Source organism: Equus przewalskii, chromosome 6, assembly GCF_037783145.1.
Source record: "Equus przewalskii isolate Varuska chromosome 6, EquPr2, whole genome shotgun sequence".
Lineage (NCBI taxonomy): Eukaryota > Metazoa > Chordata > Mammalia > Perissodactyla > Equidae > Equus > Equus przewalskii.
Window position 1 is genome coordinate 59,793,002 of NC_091836.1, and position 20,269 is coordinate 59,813,270.

The following is a 20,269-nucleotide window of genomic DNA, read 5'->3' on the forward strand; positions in this document are numbered from 1 at the left end:
CACTCGGCCACGGGGCCAGCCCCCTATTTATTTTACTTTTAATTTGGTAACTTAAAATTGCCATAATCTACTGTTGTAGTCCTCCAAGCATATTCTATCTTAATGGAATCTGTTGTACTTAGTTCCAGAACTAGATCGTTAGCATTACAGAATGTCAACTCTAGGAACAACTTTATAAAGGACGTACCAAATGACTTGGGAATATTCAACAGTAAGGCTCAGTCTGCGAAATGTCTTTAGAGAAGGTGAGATTTGTGCTAGGCTTTAAAAGATGGATGAGAACATGAGTTGGCTTAAGCACAGGTACACAGGTTCATGGATGTGAAAGAACATGGGGTGTTTAAGATTTATAGAGCGAATGAGTGCAGATAGAATGTATGGATGATGTATTGGAGAACAGGTAGTGTCAGATAGCCCTCAAGAAGCTGTTTGGGGCCAAAATCAGGCACAGAAGATTTTGATAGAGTTGGGATTTTATAATGTACTGAAAAGCCATCAAAGTTTTTTGAGTTGAAGGAGGAGGGGAGAGGGAGTGTGTGTTATAAAGAAAGCGTCATAGCTCAGTGCAGGTTGGATTAGAGTGGATAAAGTCTTAAGGACGTTGAAACTGTTCTGGGCTTTTTCTGGTCATCTAGTGGAGAGTTAAGGAGGGCCTGAATTATGGCTCTTGTGGAGATAAAATCAATGGAATTTAGTGATTAGCTGTGTTTGGGTTAGGGACTGTCCAGTTCAGTACTTGTTTGCTTTTGGTGGATGGAAGTATTAATTAGAATGAATTGAATTCCCTATCTTCCAGAGATTTTGGAAGACCAGTAATCTATACATAGGACCAAATGTTACAGGATTGATCTTACTTTAATGAGAGATACAGTGTTCTAAGTATTTAAGACAAGAAAATTAAACCGTGGAATCCTTTTTTCAAATAAAAGCTAGAAGCTAGATGTATATAACAGATAAAACTGAAGCTGCTTTGTTTGCAGGGCATGGAAGGAATTGCCTGCTCATCTTTTTATTTCTGTTCCCCCCTTATTCAGTTCATTTGAACTAAGAATCTGTGGAAACAATATGCAAACCACTAGTCCAGAACAGAATATATGCATATATCTGAGTTTTATTGTCTTATTAGCTACTCATTTTCTACTTTGTTAAGAGCTTCTAATAATAAGGTTTTAAGACTTTTCATTCCATTTATGTAGAGAACAGTTTTTAGGCCTTTTATTTAAAGCTCATATTATAAAGAGAATATAAAGATAAGCCTGAAACAGTAATTAAAAGCATATAATTCAATGGTGTTTTTGAGAAGTAATTTTCATTGCTGATGTGTTTTGTTGGATAGAGTCTCATAGATTTTATTAATTATATACTGGGCATTATAGTAGATGTATATAAATATAAATAAGTTTCTAGTCTAGTGAGTTAGATGGACGTTGTATATAATAGCTATGAGCTGTACTTGGAGTAAGAATAATATGGAAGCACAAGAGTTCAGGGAGAGTTTCAGAGAGTGAGCCTTGAAGGATGAGAGAGATTTCCTCCATCAGAGAGGGTGGAGTAGAGTGGATTAGAAGGAACTATATGAATTAAAGAGCTGAGGAATGGGAGTATGTAATACCTTATGAAATCCACTAGTAGCTATGAGAATATATGAGGGCAGTGATTTTTTTTTCCACTTTGTTCACTGATTTTTCTCCAGTGGCATTTAGCAGGCACTCAAGAAATATTTGCTAAATAAATGAATTGGTGGTGATGTTAAATCCTGTCACTTTACTTTTTTTTTTTTTTTTTGGTTGTTTTACTGTTATCTTTTTAAATTAGCAGAGATCATCAAGTGAAGTTAAATATGTTAGAAAAGATGAGCCAATATAAAATGGACCTGCTTTTCAATGAGAGGCAAAAATTTGTAGAATTCCTTGAGCCAGGCAATAACTACAATACAAATTTTTTTTTGTTTTATAACATTGATTAGATTTTATGTCACTGACGTTTTCCAGTCTCATGATTGTGATAAAACAAAACCTTAGAATGATTTAGGTATTCGTTTAGAAAGTTTTATTGAAGACATACATATAATTGTTTTTTGTTATGCCTTAAACTTATATATTGCCCTTCCTTTCATTGTACCATGAAATAGTTTTCTCTACTTTTTTTAAGGTTGGCATACATAAGTTGTGGTTGTTCTATATAATATACAACTAAAGATTTCATAAGTATGAAAATTATAAATTTGCTTAATGATTTGAGGTGTGGGGTTGTGGTTCCACGGGGTGTTAAATTTGAGTTGTGAGATTAATAAGTAGTATAAGAGAGGATATTTTCCAAGTTCCTGATAAATAAAAGATAGGAATGTGGATGAGGAGTAATACATAATTAATAATTTAGGTGAAATTCTAAGGGAGAAGGTTTTTCAAAGCCACATATGACATATGTGACTTAAAAATGTGAAGTCTTAGAGATTTTAATGTGATAGTATTCATTAGTCATTTAATTTATATCACTAAATTCAGTTGGGATATCAAGACGTTATGGCCATTGGATGGAATAAGTTGGTTTTCCAAGCAAATTGGGATTTTAATAATTTGTGAAAACTTTTTCTATTTCTTTTCTTGCAGGATATGACATGTCTACATTTATTAGGCGGTATAGTAGATATCTAAATGAAAAAGCAGTTTCATACAGACAAGTTGCATTTGATTTCACAAAAGTGAAAAGAGGGTGAGTTAAGCTTTTTTTTTTTCTTGACATCTAATGGAATTCCGTATTTTAAAATGTAAACTATAGAAGTTATTAGATTATGATTTATGGAATTTTAGGCCAGTTTTAAAAGACAAACTTCATTTTTCTTTGAAGAAGTACATCAGATACTTTTTGCACTAGGATGTTTTAAAGTTTTTAAAGATTTTATAACAGCTTTATTGAGATGGAGTTCACACAACATAAAATTAACCGTTTTAAAGTATACAGTTAAGTGGTTTTAGTATATTCACAGAGTTGTGCAACATCACTACTATCTCATTCTAAAACATTTCATTAGTCCAGAAAGAAACCCCAAATTTATTAGCAATCACTTCGCATTTCCCTTTTCCACCAGACCCTGGCAACCACAAATCTGCTTTCTGTCTCTATGGATTTGCCTATTCTGGACATTTCATATAAATGAAATGATACAGTATGTGCCCTTTTGTGTCTGGCTTCTTTCACTTAGCATAATGTATTCAAGTTGTAGCATTCTTGTTGTAGCATTTATCAGTACTTCATTTCTTTTTATGGCTGAATAATATTCTGTTGTATGAATCATACTACATTTTGTTTATTTATCAGTTGATGGACATTTGAGTGGTTTCTGATTGTGGCTGTTAGGAATAATCCTGCAATGAACATTTGTGTACAAGTTTTTGTGTCGATTATCTTTTCTCTTGGGTACAAACCTAGGAGTAGAATTGCTGAGCCATATGTAACTCTTAATGTTTAGCTTTTTGAGGAACTGCCAAACCATTTTTCAAAGCAGTTGAACCATTTTACATTCTCACCAGCAAGGTATATGGACTCCCAGTTCCTTCACTTTCTTGTCAATACTTATTACTTTCTGTTTTTTTTTTAATTATAGCCATACTAGTAGGTATGAAATGGTTTATCATTATGGTTTTGGTTTTCATTTCCCATATGGTGAATAATATTGAGTGTCTTTTTATGTGCTAATTGACCATTTGTATATTTTCTTTGGAAGAATGTCTGTTCAAATCCTTTGCTTGTTTTTTAATTCGGTTGTCTTTTTATTGTTGAGTTGCAAGAGATTTTTTTATGTATTTAAGACACCAGTCCCTCATCATACAAGTGATTTGCAAATATTTTCTCTCCTCCTGTGGCTTCTCTTTGTACTTGCTTGATGATATCCTTTGAAGAATGAAAGTTTTTAATTTTGATGTTTTTTTTTCTTTAGTTGCTTGCACTTTTGGCATCATGTTTGAGAAAACATTACTTAATCCAAGGTCAAAAAGATTTGCTCCTACATTTTTTCTAAGAGATTTGTAGTTTTAGCTCTTACATTTAGGTTTTTGATCCATTTTTAATTAATTTTCGTATATGTTATGAGGTATGGGTCCAAATTCATTGTTTTGTATGTGAATATCTGGTTGTCCCAGCACCATTTGTTGAAAAGACTCTTCTTTTCTGAGTGAATGGTCATGGCACTTGGTTGAAAATAAATTGACCATAAGTTTAAAGGTTTATTTCTGGACTCCCAATTCTGTTCTGTTAATCTATGTCTGTCCTCGTGCTAGTACCACACTGTCTTGATTACCGTTGCATTATACTAAGTTTTGAAATTGAGAAGTGTGAGTTCTCCAACTCTCTTATTTTTCAAGATTGTTTTGGCTATTCTAGGTCCCTTGTATTTCCATAAGAATTTTAGGATGAGCTTATCAATTTCTGCAGAAAAGGCAACTGGGATTTTGATAGGGATTGCATTGAGTCTGTAGATCAGTTTGGGGAGCATTGCAATATTAATACACTGTTTCCAATCCATAAACATGGAGTGTCTTTCTGTTAATCATCTTTAATTTCTTTCAGTGGCTGTCTCGTGTTTAAGGTTCTTTTTAATGTTTGATGCAGAAGATGAATTTATTTTTTGCTATGCCCTGAAGGCAGTCACACATCACTTAACCACAGGGATATGTTAGGAGAAAGGCATCGTTTGGCTATTTTGTCATTATGTGAACATCATAGAGTTCTTACACAAACATGGACGGTATAATCTGCTACATATCTAAGCTGTATGGTACTAATCTTGTGCGACCACTGTCGTATATGGAGTCTGTCATTGGCTGAAACGTCCTTATGCAACTCATGACTGTAACAGTCTTCTTGGCACAAGAACTAATCACATGAATGATACAGTCAGTACTTCTATATCTGATAAAGCCTGGTATATGGATTTTTCTTAGGATATATGATGAGACCTCAGGAAAAAGCCACTAAAGATATTCTTAAGGGGCATTGATGACCCTTGTAGCTATAAAGACCTGCCCTGAGAGGAATGTAGCTTCTGCAGAAATATTCTGGTGAATGTCTTTCTGAGTTTCCCTGCTGCTCAAAGATCCCAAAGATCTAAGCAATTAATATGTTCTTGTAAATTGTTCGCTTGAAATGTTAAATTACTAGACTGAAAAGGAAAATTTAATACAAATGTAGAAGTGTAACCTCTCAGTTATTCAAGAAATTTTAAAGCTGAACTTAAAATTTTCTCTGTCACTATTCCAAATTAATCAGGAAGTGATTAGTTTGGAACTTAGCAGAACTAAATTCCACAGATTTTGTTTCATATATTTGGCTACTTTGTAGAAGATTACAGTAGAGGAGTTCATCTTAGAAGTCTCATTCTTAACTTCAGTATCCTGTCGAATAAACCATTTTCTAGTTGGGCTTATATTAATTCTTCACTGTAAAGTATGTTCAGTAAAACTGATCTTCGAGATATTTCTAGATATCAGATTGATAGACTTTAAAAATATTGATTTTTCCCCCCCTAATCTGAAGGGCCAAGTTTGAGATTGATGAGTGTTGCTGCATTTCTATATTTAATAGAGCAAACTTTATTATTTGGATGAGAATAGTCCTTGATTATGCACAATATAATTAGTATTGATTTAAAGGAAATTACTGTTATTTAATGCTGAGGAAAAGGAAAGCAAATCAAGGAGTAATTGAGTGGAACCAAGAAGAAGCAAAAAATTGACGTTGTAAACATAAGGTGCATATGTATGTATCCAATTATATAAATAAGAAAGAAAAAATGTAGGACATAGGGTGTAAGCTGAGGGCCTGATGGCAATTAAAATTTATTATATGAATGCAGAAACCTCAGTAGACTGTTTTGTTTGGAGGGAGACCTGTGTAGTAAATAGTAAAGTTTTATTTATTAGGGAAATCATTTTTTATGTTTATAAAAGTAATAAACTTAAAAATAATTCAGACAGCATAGCAACCTAACTTGTAGGAAATGTTAACGTTTTGATGTATCTAATGTCTTTTCTGTGTGTAAATAGAAATAAATATGTAGATGAAGGCATATAGAAAATTACATAGAAGTTGGATCACATTATTTGAAGACTGCTTTTCTCCCCTACTATATTTCTTAGACATTTTTGATATCTGTACACATATATTCATCTCATTCTTTTGAATGGCTATAGAATTATGTTCTAGATGTACATAGGATTTATTCCTATTTTTTATCTTACAAAAGCAATGTATTGACCATCCTTTTACATGTGGTTGCATTCTTAAGTGAAGTTTCCTATAGAATAAATTCTTAGACTTGACAGGTCGAAGGACATATATACATTTAACATTTTAATAGAAAACACCAAATTGCCCTTTATAAAAATTGTAACAAATTATTGAATTAAATATAGTTATAAATAACTTTCACTGTATTCATCCATCCTCGTGAAAATATGTATCTCATTAGGTAGGTGTTCATTTTATTTTATATTGGTTGATTGAATAATTCAGTAGATGGTGACATTGAGCCTTTCTCTCTTTTAAAATGCCATTTGTGCTTTGTTAATTACCTTTCAGTGTCCTTTGCCCACTTCTCTATTGTTTTTTTTATTCTTTTCTATTGTGTTGAATAGTGTTAAGAGCTGACCTTTAGTCATATAAATCTAGTAGGTTTAGTCAGATAAATTCTAGCTTCATTCCATTAGATGAAGGACTAGATACTAAGATACTAAGATACTTCAGCCAGCTTGCTAACTTTTAAAAAATAACTTTATTTTGAAGTAATTTCATTTCCAGAAATGTTGCAAGAATAATGTAGATAACTCCTATACACTTTACTCAGATTCAACAGTTTTTAACATTTTTATCACATTTGTTTAATTATTCTGTGTGTGTGTATACTTTTTTCTGAACCATTTGAGAGTAGATTACATACCTCATGCCTTTTTATAGTTTATATTCCTTAATACTTTAGTGCATATTTCCTAAGAACAAGGATCTTTTATTACATATCCATCAGCTTGCTAACTTTTTTCACATAGTGGCACACAAACTGATACTATGTCTAACAGGAGAGTGATTAAATGGAGAAGACTACTTGAGGCTGAAGTGTTAGGGATTAATGTGTTGGCATACGTAAACCCATTTGTACCATAGTAGAATGCTGTGGCGGAATTGGGAAACCTCGACTTAGAATGTGAGTTATTTTATCTGTAAAATGTAAAATGATGATGTTAATAGTACTTAGATAAGGATTAGGATTGTTGTGAGAAGTAAATGAAATATTGTATGTAATGCTTACCACATGACAAGCGCTCTAACAGTAAGCTTTCTGTGTATGAGGAAATAAATTGTCATGGGTTACAAATATTTTTTCCTTTTTGTTTTTCTAAGAATTATTAAGGGTTTTAAAATCTTAAGTGGGGGCCGGCCCGGTGGCACAGCAGTTAAGTGTGCACGTTTCATTTCGGCGGCCCGGGGTTCACCAGTTCAGATCCCGGGTGCAGACATGGCACCGCTTGGCAAGCCATGCTGTGGTAGGCGTCCCACATAGAAAGTAGACGAAGATGGGCACAGATGTTATCAGGGCCAGTCTTCCTCAGCAAAAAGAGGAGGATTGGCAGCAGATGTTAGCTCGGGGCTAATCTTCCTCAAAAAAAATAAAAACAAAAATAATCTTATGTGGCACATCAAAATTGTTATCCTTACTTTTTTGACTTTTGTCTTTTAAGCAAACTCAGTGAACTTTTCTACCCCAAAATGATCAATTACCTATTCATTTTTTCATTGGATATATTTATGGATTCAGTATTTTATATTTAAATCTTTGATTCATTTGGAATATATCTTGGTATAATTTAAAAAAATGAGGTGGAGACCAATTATGATTTTTAATAGAAATATAGGATATTCAAAAGTCAAAGTGAATTATTGCCTAGTAATAGTTAAATTACTTTCAGGTGTATATACTTACTGCTTTTATAAAGCCTGTTTTTTGTTATTTTGGCAAATTGTTAGTCATTCTTCAAGAATTCACTCAGACATCATTTTCTTGAGGAAGCCTTGTTTCTCTTGCTAGATTTTATGTGATACTGTCACATCCATGAAGACAATATAGTCTTACTCATAGTCATATCTTCAGGACTTTCCACAGTGTCTAAATGTAGAAGTTTTTGAAAAGATGACTAGATGAGTTTGTAAACAGTACGTTAAATGATTCTATGAAAAATGGATCCAATAAGTTGCCTGTAGATTTATCATTACAGTTGGTTGTTAAACATTGGTCCTTTCATTTTTTTTTTGTTTAACATTCTGTTTTTTGGTAATATGAACTTATGTTGAATTATCTTCAATTCTAAATTGGTACAGTTCAAAGTGTCAAGGCACTGTTATATAACAAGCAAAAGAAAGAATAATCCAGGTATTGTCTGTGAGTAAGGACATGGGTGATCAGCCTTTAATCCATTGTTCTTGTATTTGCAAAGTGAGTATCTGAATTTAATTATAATCTATTTAAGAATCCATAAAAACTTGTGTTCTTCATGGAGTATGAGTTGTCATGCATCTGGTTTGAATCATATTCAAGCATTTAGGTTTGTAAATTGAGTTTGTTTCTTTGCTGAGGAATAGTCTCCCTGAACTAATGTCTGGTGCCAATCTTCCTCTTTTTGTATGTGAGCTGCCACCAGAGCATGGCCATTGACAGACGAGTGGTGTAGGTCCATGCCTGGGAACCGAACCCCAGCTGCTGAAGTGGTGTGTGTAAACTTAACCACTAAGCCACCAGTGTTAGCCTGTAAGTTGAGTTTTTTGAAGTCTATATAAACTATGTGGTAACTGTTAAGGTTTTTCTTAATTGAGAAATTTAAAGTTCTCTGGGAAGAAAGAAAGGGAGGAATCAAACATGGACCCCCAGTTTCTGGTGTCAGTCACTGGAGAGATGACATCTTTTACTGGGAAGATTTTTGGGGGTGGTATGTAGGGTAGGGTGCAGTGGTAAAAAGTCAAGGATTTAGTTTTGGAAATACTAGTTTTGAGATGCTATGATTTTTACAAGTTGAGATGTCAAATAGGTAGTTGGACATATTAACTTGAAACTTGAGAATTCTAGTCTGGCAATACAAATATGTCAATAGTGTTTTGGTAATTTCTGCCTTGGGAATGACTGATCACCTGGGGAGTGAGTATAGAATGAGAGAAGAGGGCTCAGAAACACCTTGAGATAGCACAACATCTATTTTAGAGTATGGACAGAGGATGAGGAGCTAACAAAAGAGACTAAAAAAGTGATAGTGTAGTGGGGAGAAAACAAGGAGAGAGAGGTATAGGGGATGCTAAGAGAGTAGAGTATTACAAGAATGGGGGAAACTTTTTTGTTTTTTCTGAGGAAGATTAGCCCTGAGCTAACTGCTGCCAATCCTCTTTTTTCTGAGGAATACTGGCCCTGAGCTAACATACGTGCCCATCTTCCTCTGCTTTCTATGTGGGATGCCTACCACAGCATGGCTTGCCAAGCGGTGCCATGTCTGCACCTGGGATCCGAACCGGTGAACCCCGGGCCGCCAAAGCAGAACATGCACACTTAACCGCTGCGCCACCAGGACGGCCCCAAAGGGGGGAAACTTTTGAATGATCCTGAAAAGTTTAGTCAGATCATGTTAGACAAGTACCCCTTGGAAAAGCAGCATGGAATTTCTAGATGACCTAAACTAGAGAAGTTTAGCTGAGGTGGTAGGGTGGAGCTCATATTGGAATGAATTGAATAATGAATGAAAAGCAAGGAAGCGGCAACTCTTTTGAGAAGTATGCTTGGCTCTGCAAGGCAAGTGGTGGCTGAGTGGGGAATGTGAAATTAATGGAGAGAGACTGTGTGTGTGTGTTGGGGGTGGGGGGCGTGTTTAAAGAATGATGATCCTAGAGACTTTGCTTGCATGTTCATGGGAATGATCTAGTATAAAAGAAGAGATGAATGAGCTGCAGTGTCCGATATGGTAGCTACTTGCCACATGTGGCAATTTAAATTGATTTAAGTGAAATAAAATAAAAATTCATTTTCTCAGTTGTATCAGTCACATTTCATTCAGATGCTCAATAGCCATGTGTCTATTGGCTACCATATTGAATGGTGCAGATATGGAACATTGCTACCACTGCAGATAGTTCTGTTGGACAGTGCTGTGTTAAAGAAAAAGAAGACAACCAAAGGATTGTGATGGAGTGGAATCCAGAGGACCTGTGTGAGTGATAGTTACATTTGATAGAAAGAGAGAGACTACTTCTATTGTATGTAACAGGAGCAGACTAGAAAGATGTAGTTTTGGTGGTGAGATGCTCAATCTCTTTTTGTCATTTTCTATTTCTAAATGAAGTATTTTGGGAGTTATGAGCTGAGAGTTTGTGTGTGGGGAGGCAGCAAAGGAGGGGTAGGAGAAGGAGGTTTGAAAGTACTTAGAGAAATTCACTAGAGAAGGCTAAGAGGATTGCTGGCAGTGCTGAGTCCCCATTTGCAGTTGATGATCATGAATTTATAGTTTTACCAGCTTGCTCAGTTGTGTGTCTTTCTTTACCAACACTCGGCTCCGTGTGTACAGGCATGGAGGAGGTAAATGTTTGCTCACCCAGGATCATGAATTTGCCAGGTGACTGTAACGGAAGAAGAGAAATGCAAGAGTTAAGGGTATTTGCAAGGGAGTGATTATAATAATGGTCTGTAGAATTCTAAGCCAGATGAAGGAGGTAAAAATGAGAAAGGATCAATGTGAGGTTTATGATGAAGTCAAATAGTTTTTGCTATGGGGATACTTGATCAAGGCAGCTGAAAGGTTAAAAGGTTATTGTCATAGGATAAGGTGTCTGAATTTTGTCTTTTTTTCATGGCGGTGGGGAGGTGTGCTTTTTTTTTTTTTAGTTGAGTTAATGATAGGTTACAGTCTTGTGTGATTTCAGTTGTACATTAATGCTTGTCATTCATATTGTAGGTGCACCGCTTCACCCTTTGTGCCCACCCCCCACCCCACCTTTCCCCTGGTAGCCACTAGTCTGTTCTCTTTGTCCACATTTTTAAATGGGAAAGTGTGCTTAATGTGGTTTCTGGGAGCAGTAAGGTCAGTATCTGACCATGGGAATAGGGGCTGTGGTCAAGGGACTTTGAGAGCAAGTTGGTGGATTGGTTGTCCATGTAGATGTTGAAGTTAACCAAGAAAAACTGAGCCAGCATTCAGGTCTTTTGTGATGGAGGGAAAGTGACCAGGAGGTCAAAAAGTGACCTCAGCAAGGAGAGGGGAGAGAGAACTAAAAGGGGACTAATGGTGACTGATAAAATGAGAGAGTGTGCCACAACTAGGAGGACCCACAATGAAGAATATACAACTATGTACCGGGGGCTTTGGGGAGAAAAAGGGAAAAAAATTAAATCTTCAAAAAAAAAAATGAGAGAGTGTGATGTGTATGAGAATTAAGAAAGGGTTTCAAAGAAAGAGTGGTGTCCTTATCCCAAACTTCAGCAGCTGATACCAGTCAATGTAGTTTAGTACTTGAGAGGAAACAGGCGTCCATGGGTTTACACATCTGGTCAGTCGCTGCCTACCTAAGGCAGTCCAGTGTTTGTTCTTCAAACTCTGTCATGCAAAGCACTGTTGTTGCTTTTCATAGCTTAATTGTTTTTCTGGCATCTGGGGTTGTGGTTGAAGGGTTGGAGGGGTAGCTCAGGGTAGAGCTGTGTATAAGTATGGGTCATTTGTAGATTAGAGTAAGCCTACACACTTTTGAACGTGCCTTGTTACTCTGCCAAAAGGTTATGAAAAGCACTGTTTTGGAGACTTAATACACCTGGGTTTGCATAAGGTCCCTACCACTGATTAGTCTCTGACCTTAGACAGTCATATAACCTCACTGAACCTAAAATTTCATCATCTATAAAATGGGACAAGACTATAGGATTTTTGTGAGGATTTGAAAAACATACATGAAGCCCTTAATATGGAGCCCAATATATAATAAGCACTTAGTGTTAGTTGTGTGCCTTAGCCCCAGAATCTGTTAGTGTAGTGTTCTTGGTACCAGTTTTGTATAATTTCAGTTTATTTGGTACTGCCAACATTTCACTGTCTTTCGGAATGTCTAAAGAAATCTTTTCTGGAAATATTTAACAGAATATTTTATTAAAACGTTCCTCTTAAGTATCACTTATTTTAATGGCCAGATTAGAATGTTTTGGTAAAATTATCCTTTATTTTGTAATAAAATAATTTTAGTTATAATTTTCTGTATTACAAGCTATTGCTGTTTGAGTCAAGAATAAAATACATTAAATAAAGCAGTGCTCACCAAGACTCCATCACATCCTAATTGTTTGGTGATTTGAGGCAGGTGTTTTTTTTTTTTTTTTTAATTTGTAATTAAAACCAAAGGATCTGGGGCCAACCCCGTGGCTGAGTGGTTAAGTTCGCGCACTCCACTTCGGGCCCAGGGTTTCACTGGTTCGAATCCTGGGCGTGGGCGTGGCACCATTCATCAAGCCATGCTGAGGCGGCATCCCACATGCCACAACTAGAAGGACCCACAACTAAAAATAGACAAGTATGTACCAGGGGGCCTTGGCGAGAAAAAGAAAAAATAAAATCTTTTTAAAAAAAACAAAACAAAACACACAAAAGATCTGTGAAACTGCCCTTTACATACCATGAGTGCTATGAGGATCAGATGATTTCCTTATGTGAAAAGTGCACTATAAACATGGCTATATAATGTAAGCTTTGATTTTTATGTCTCATGTTTTACATCTTGATGATGTTTTGTGTTTTTAATGAGCACCTTGATATTGGACAAATAATATTTCCCATTTTTGTTTTTTCTTCATGATTTCTGCTTGAGGTTTCAGGTTCAATAGACTTAAAAATATGTGATGTTTCATAGCAACTTGTTCTCTGTTTAAATAGAGAACCGGATGGAAGTTCAAAGTGTAGATTTAATAACAGATTCACTTGTTTCTTTTTTTTAAAACAGGGCTGATGGAGTTATGAGAACAATGAACACAGAAAAACTCCTAAAAACTGTACCAATTATTCAAAATCAAATGGATGCCCTTCTTGATTTTAATGTAAGTTGATCACACAAATGCTTTTATAAATTAAGGTTTAAAAAAATTACGTCATAATCAGAATTTTTTTCTCAAGTTTTCATAGACTCTGATGTTTTTACACTGATATCCTGTTTGGCCAGGGATTTTCTACAAATGTGGTCCCAAATCAGATTACTTTCTATTTTCATAATTGTTTTAGATTTACGCTGATTTCTTGGGTGGTGCTTCTCTAGCTCTATAAATGTAAACTATACAAGCTAAAGAAAGTGATGGAGTAGTGAAGGGTTTGCTCTGAAAATCTACACTTTTTGATAATGGTTTTCAGATTTAAAAAATGAGTAAAGATTTTTTATGAAAAGCCAACTTAATATTTCACTTTTGTCTGCTTTGTAGGACTCAAAGGATGACAATTATTAAGAAATAAAAGGAAGTTCAAATACACTTGTAACAGCCTGTTATGTAGCTCTTATCCAAGGGCATTGTGTTCCCTGGAATTTTTGTTTTAATGACCATTACTTGAGCCAAGTTGTCACCTTTGTCATTTGTTTGTAATATGTTAGATGTTAGCATTTTCCAGTCTTCTTTTGGGGTTAACTATATTAAGACATTTTATTTTAGAGCTTGAAGTGCAAGTTAGTGGATGGAACTGATAATTTCATGTTGAAATTGATTTTTCTTTTAACTTGTGCTATTAATTGGTAGTCTTTAAGCTTCTTGAGGCCAGGGACCAGATCTGCTTTTTCTATGCTGCGTGCCCATTGTTAATATTGTGTGGCACATAGTGTTCAATAAATAAATCCTGTAGTTGCTTGATAGACTAGAACGAGTTATCAAAACTGTGGCCTGCTATTTGTGCTTGTATGGCTTGTGAACTAAGAGTGATTTTTTCATTTTTAAATGATTGAAAATAATTCTAAAAATATTTCGACAGGTGAAAATTATATGAAATTTAAATTCGATGTCTGCAATAGTATTATTAGAACACAGCCAGGCTCATTGGTTTAAGTATTGTGAATGACTGCTTTTGCCATGTAATATCAGAGTTGAATAGTTGTGACAGAGACCATATGGCCCGCTAAGTTGAAAATACTCACCATCTGGCCCTTTACAAAAAAAGTTTCCTGGGCGCCAGCTGGTGGCGTAGCAGTTAAGTTTGTGTGCTCCTCTTCAGCAACCCAGAGTTCGCCAGTTCAGATCCCAGGCATGGACCTAAGCACTGCATGCCAAGCCGTGCTGTGGCAAGCATCCCACATATAAAATAGAGGAAGATGGGCATACATCTTAGCTCAGGGCCAGTCTTCCTCAGCAAAAAGAGGAGGATTGGCCGTGGATGTTAACTCAGGGCTAATCTTCCTCCAAAAAAACAAGTTTCCTGGTTTCTTGGCCTCTAGTGTGGAAGACATAAGGGATTAATGTAACTACTGAGCTTTGTTTTGGGTTTTTTTTTTTTTTTTTTTGAGGAAGATTAGCCCTGAGCTAACTGCTGCCAATCCTCCTCTTTTTGCTGAGAAAGACTGGCCCTGAGCTAACATCCATGCCCATCTTCCTCTACTTTATACATGGGATGCCTACCACAGCATGGTTTTTGCCAAGTGGTGCCATGTCTGCACCCGGGATCTGAACCAGCAAACCCCAGGCCGCTGAGAAGCGGAACATGCAAACTTAACTGCTGCGCCACTGGACCGGCCCCCTTGATTTGGTTTTTATAGAGAGAGGGTCCAACTATGAAATTTTTTTTCCACTTAAATATTGTGAGCACCTTTATAAAATTACGTTTTCTTTTGATTGTCTGTATTGTACTTCATTGAATGTAACAATTTACCTGATCCTTCTATTGATAGTTTTTCTGTTTTTTTGATCCAGAAAATAAATGGGAAAAAAACAGGAGGGGAGGACACTAAATACTTTGTGTGTGTATTAGATAATGTGTGTATCTATACCTTTATAAGTCTATTTGTATAGGGTTAATGCCTAGAAAAAGAATTTGGTGGTTCAAAGAACATAAACATTTAAATTTTTAAAATATTGCCAACTTACACTTCAAAAGGGTTGATCCAGTCACTTGTCAACAGGTACCTGTTTTTCTTGATCCTTATCAGCACTGAATAATACCTTGGTTTTGATTATTTTGATACCTACTAGTCTGCTGCTCAAGAAAGGATAGTCTAGCAATTTAATTTGATTATTATATTTTAATTTACCTGATAGTGAAGTTAAACTTCTTTTTATATGTTGTTAGCCATATGTATTTTTTATTTTGTGAATTGTTTCTCATTTGCTTTATTAGAATTCTCTCTCAGTAATGGAAATTAACCTTGGTAGATATTCTGCAAATATTTACCAATTTGTTGCTTAGCGTTCAACTTCATGCTTATGGTCTTTATACCTAACAAGTTAATTTTCATGTGCCACATATTCGTGTTATCTAAAAAAGAATTTAAAGTCTTTTTGGTTTATCCCATTGATTCATTCCTTGAGATAAAATTACATTTCTAGTATTCTTGATAGATGAATAAGTGCTATTTTTTGTTACAGCATAATTCACTAATAATAAATATTGATCATTTATGTGTAAGGTACTGCACTAGACTCTTTACTCTCGGTATATCATTTAATTCTCTCAGTAACCATATGAGGTAGCAATATTATTATCATAACCACTTTGAAGGTGAGTGAGTTTGTAATATTGAGAAAAGGTATACTTTTTTTTTAAAGTGTCTTCTGTCTAGCTTAGCTCAGTGCTTTGGTGATGGTAGTAGCCATTTAACAAATCCTTTTTGATTTAAAAATATTTAGTAAAATCCTTCATGACATACAGTCGACTTCTACCTAGAAATGGGCTTTCTTTTGCAGTTAGAAGTGTTTAATGTTGAAATGAACTTATAATTAAAAGACTTAAGATAAAGCCTAGGAATTTCAAGAGTTAAAGATTCTTTTGTTCTCAATTACTTATTTCTGAACTAAATTGAATGTTGTAGGATATTTGTTTGCTGGTGCCTCTTACGTAAATCGCAACTCTTTGATTAATTTTTCTTTGAGGAAGATTGGCCCTGAGCTAACATCTGTTGCCAGTCTTCCTCCTTTTGGTTGGGGAAGATTGTTGCTGAGTTAACATCTGTGCCACTCTTCCTCTATTTTGTATGTGGGATGCCACCACAGCATGGCTTGATGAGTTGTGTGTAGGTTGGCGCCTGGGATCTGAACCCACAAACCCCTGGCTGCTGAAGTGGAGTGCATGAACTTAACCACTATGCCACCAGGCCCTTGATTAAATTTTTTGCACTATTTATTTGGCTGTAACTCTGATTGTAAGAAATAAATGTCTTTTTCTCTAATACACTTAAATGTTTGAATTTACTGTATTTTAATTTGAAAGAAGTCTTGTCATTTAAAATATAAGACAAGCTGATCTTGTTTTCTGATTTTTTCCCCAGGTTAATAGCAATGAACTTACAAATGGAGTAATAAATGCTGCCTTCATGCTCCTCTTTAAAGATGCCATTAGACTGTTTGCAGCATACAATGAAGGAATTATTAACCTGTTGGGTAAATATTACTGCAGCTTAATAACATTTTATTTATTATCTTGCGTCATACAGATAAATAATATTGTCTGAGTTGTTATTTAAAGCTACCTAAAAATTCATTGAGATGTATTTATTCATTGTAACAATTTGTTGGGAGAAGAGAATTTTAGACCTGATTATACATGCTAAGGTGATTAAATATTTATTTTTACAACGAGAGTGTTGTGCTAGATGAACTTTATATTTTTGAGATATATCTGGTTTTTTCTATCAGTTTTATTATTTTAGAAATACAAAAATTCCTTAAAAATTGAGTTCAAATTTTTGTCCCAGAAAAATTTGATTTCCTCACAGTTTACTCCATAGTGAAGTTTAATTGTAATTGATAGTTTTTCTAAATTTAATTTTAAAATTGATAATTACTTGGGGGCTGGCCCTGTGGCCGAGTGGTTAAGTTCGCGCGCTCCGCTGCAGGCGGCCCAGTGTTTCGTTGGTTCGAATCCTGGGCACGGACATGGCACTGCTCATCAGACCACGCTGAGGCAGCGTCCCACATGCCACAACTAGAAGAACCCACAACGAAGAATACACAACTATGTACTAGGGGGCTTTGGGGAGAAAAAGGAAAAAATAAAATCTTAAAGAAAAAAAAAAATTTGATAATTACTTTAAATGCATTAAACATTTATTTTTAAGGATGCTTTTTACTTTTGGGGCATTTTAGGAATGTGTGGTGCTTTATTGTATCTTAGGTCTTTATGGAATGCAGTTAATTTTGCCTAGAAATGCTGATTTTTTTCAGTGGGATTTGGTTGGAATAGACAAATAACAGTCTGCAAAGAGTACCAAAATTATAGAGAGTCAGATGTCAAATGTGTTTACTCTAATGTGCCTGTTCTCCCCACCACTTTTTTTTTTTTCATTTACTTAAATTTGTTTTTCATAGGTTTGGGTAGCATGAACTTAAATCAGGGATCTTTAATCCATGGAGATAGGAAAATTGGGCTTATTTTTTCACAAGTGAAAAACAGAGATTTTCTTTTCTACAAAGCTTTGGAAAGCATAGTCTTCTACCCAATGATTAGTATAAATTAATTTCTTTACTGCTGTTAGTATATTAAGTTTAAATTTGTTTTCCAAGTGACATTTGGACTTCGTAAAGTTGCCATCTTTGCTAATATATCATCAGTAAGAATATTTGGAAGTAGAAGTTAGTAATGTTGTAAATGGTAAAGTGTGATATATATTAACATGCAAATACATATTTAGGGAATTCTGAGGGAAGAAATATTGTAGAACAAACTATAGAAATATGCATAAAGTCAAATAATTTTTCTAGTTTTAATATAATAGCATCTCTATTTTAGTTAGCTTTAAATATCAAAGCTAATTTAACACTGGTACTTTTCCTGTAGGGTAGGTGTGTTTTCCGAGTTACCTGTATGATCTCTTTGGAGCTAATACTTCACCTTTTTCCTTTTCAAGTGTTATATTTTGATGTGAATAAAAGTATTTTTACATCTACTTTTGGCAGAAAAATATTTTGATATGAAAAAGAACCAGTGCAAAGAAGGTCTTGACATCTATAAGAAGTTCCTGACTAGGATGACAAGAATCTCAGAGTTTCTCAAAGTTGCAGAGGTAAACTATCTTTAAGTGATTTTATCTCTTAACTTTCTTTTTGGTCTTTAAGTATAGATTTTAAATAAGTCAGTCATTATCCACATGAAAGAAACGTCTTAAATATAGTAAGGTATTTATTCAATCATATCAGTATGCTGTATTGAATTCTGTGTTATGGTATGAATATGATATGGTACTGAATAAAATATATCCTGTATATTTAATTCAGTATTGAATATTGAAAGGTAATCTGTTTTTAAATTATTTCTTTATAAAATTAGGTAGGTGGGACACAATGGTGGCACCAGGTTTTATGTTTGAAAGTCCATGTATTTTAGAAGATTTATTCTGTTAAATGTGGTAAAGAATATTCGATGTTAATGTAAGTCTCTTTCCTCCGGTGAGACCCTGCAACTGGAGCCACAGGGTTCAAAATGTTTTGTTCTCCTACAGAAGTGAATTTAGTGTGTTTATTATTTATCATTGATTATGAAAATCATGAATATAGTTTATAGAATAATCTAATTTTGCAAATCTGTTTGAAAAATAATTTTCTGAAATTGTCACAGAAGGTAGTTGTGGTGGTGCTTGCAGGCCTTGTTTTGCTTACACAGAGCCAGCTCTTAAGTATTTTTGTTTTCCTTTTCTCTACCCTCGGCCCATCACCACCAGTGATGTCTTGCTAGGATAATTCTGGAAGATGACTAGGCTATAATTGATCAATTAGATCAAAGTAGTTAATCTGGAACTAGCAAGTTGGTGATTCTCACTCTTATTTCCATAGCAATATTTTATCCTGTAGCAGATGGAATAGGATAGAACAAATGATGAGACCTTTGAAGAAAATAGCTTTGTGCTGTTGATCAGCTATTTTATAAAGTCTACTGAAATTTATTTTGGATTTAAAGTATCTCTCAAGAAGATTTGGCCTCACATTCTTTTCATTTGATAGTTATAGTTACTGACTTATGTTTTAAGCCCTTATTTACCTCCAGATCTCCCGGTCTTACCCTGAGATGGAATAGACCATGCGCTCCATGTGATCTGAGAAATAGGAAGACTCCCTTGACCTAAAATGCTTTTTTTGAGGCTGTCTTTGGGCTTGCAGTTTCATTATGAGACCTTAGTTCTTAGAGTAAAGGCACAAGTAACCTTTTCAAATGTGTTTGAAGGAGACAAATTTATCATTAGTGATTAGCTGTTAAGATCTTAATATGTGGGGCTGGCCCCGTGGCTGAGTGGTTAAGTTCGCGCGCTCCGCTGCAGGCGGCCCAGTGTTTCGTTGGTTCGAATCCTGGGCACGGACATGGCACTGCTCATCAGACCACGCTGAGGCAGCGTCCCACATGCCACAACTAGAAGAACCCACAATGAAGAATAACACAACTATGTACCGGGGGGCTTTGGGGAGAAAAAGGAAAAAATAAAATCTTTAAAAAAAAAAAAAAAAAAAAAAGATCTTAATATGAACTATTTTATCAAATTTTCTACTGATACATTCTCGAACTGGCCCTCGAGAAGTTGAGAAAAGGAAGAGAGAATGATTAGAAGATGAAACAGCCACAGGGTGGGAAAATAATTTTTTGAGTGCTGGAATAAGTAGGAATGGTTTTTATCTTTTTTGATGGATTGCCTAGTGCCTGAACATCATGAAAGTGTGCTGGGATTGCTTTGTGGGGGTAGTTATATCCTGGTTAGATATCACTTGGCACTTGTATGAACCCTGCCCTACTTGAGTGAACATAGGTTTTAAAAATTGTTATCTATGGTGATTTTTTAGGGAAAGCATACTTTATGAAGAAAGACAAAGTCATTGTCGTCAGGTTTGTTCCTTAACTTCTTTTTATGCCCCAGGGAACTTGTTCATGATCAGCCTTTCTCATTCTTGCCATAGTGTTTTTATTGTATGATGCGTAGAAGTGATGGAGTTTTCAGATTGTGACAAGGTAGCTTATATAGGTGCTTAGAAGATGTAGAGATGTTAAGAGTCTTGTTGAATTTCCAACTCTGGTTCCCCTCCTGTTACAGCTTTCACAGCCAT

General features: G+C 35.1%; 1 protein-coding gene across 26 annotated transcripts in view; it reads left to right on the forward strand.

The window, feature by feature from the left end:
* Positions 1–20,269, forward strand: part of PICALM (phosphatidylinositol binding clathrin assembly protein) — a 103,546-nt gene that overhangs the window by 37,801 nt on the left and 45,476 nt on the right. For all 26 annotated transcript variants that reach the window (XM_070625724.1, XM_070625727.1, XM_070625728.1 and 23 more), the window contains exons 4-7: positions 2,610–2,712; positions 13,003–13,096; positions 16,513–16,624; positions 18,140–18,246. In XM_070625724.1, coding sequence (XP_070481825.1) covers positions 2,610–2,712; positions 13,003–13,096; positions 16,513–16,624; positions 18,140–18,246 — 416 coding nt within the window. The remainder of the gene's footprint in view (positions 1–2,609; positions 2,713–13,002; positions 13,097–16,512; positions 16,625–18,139; positions 18,247–20,269) is intronic.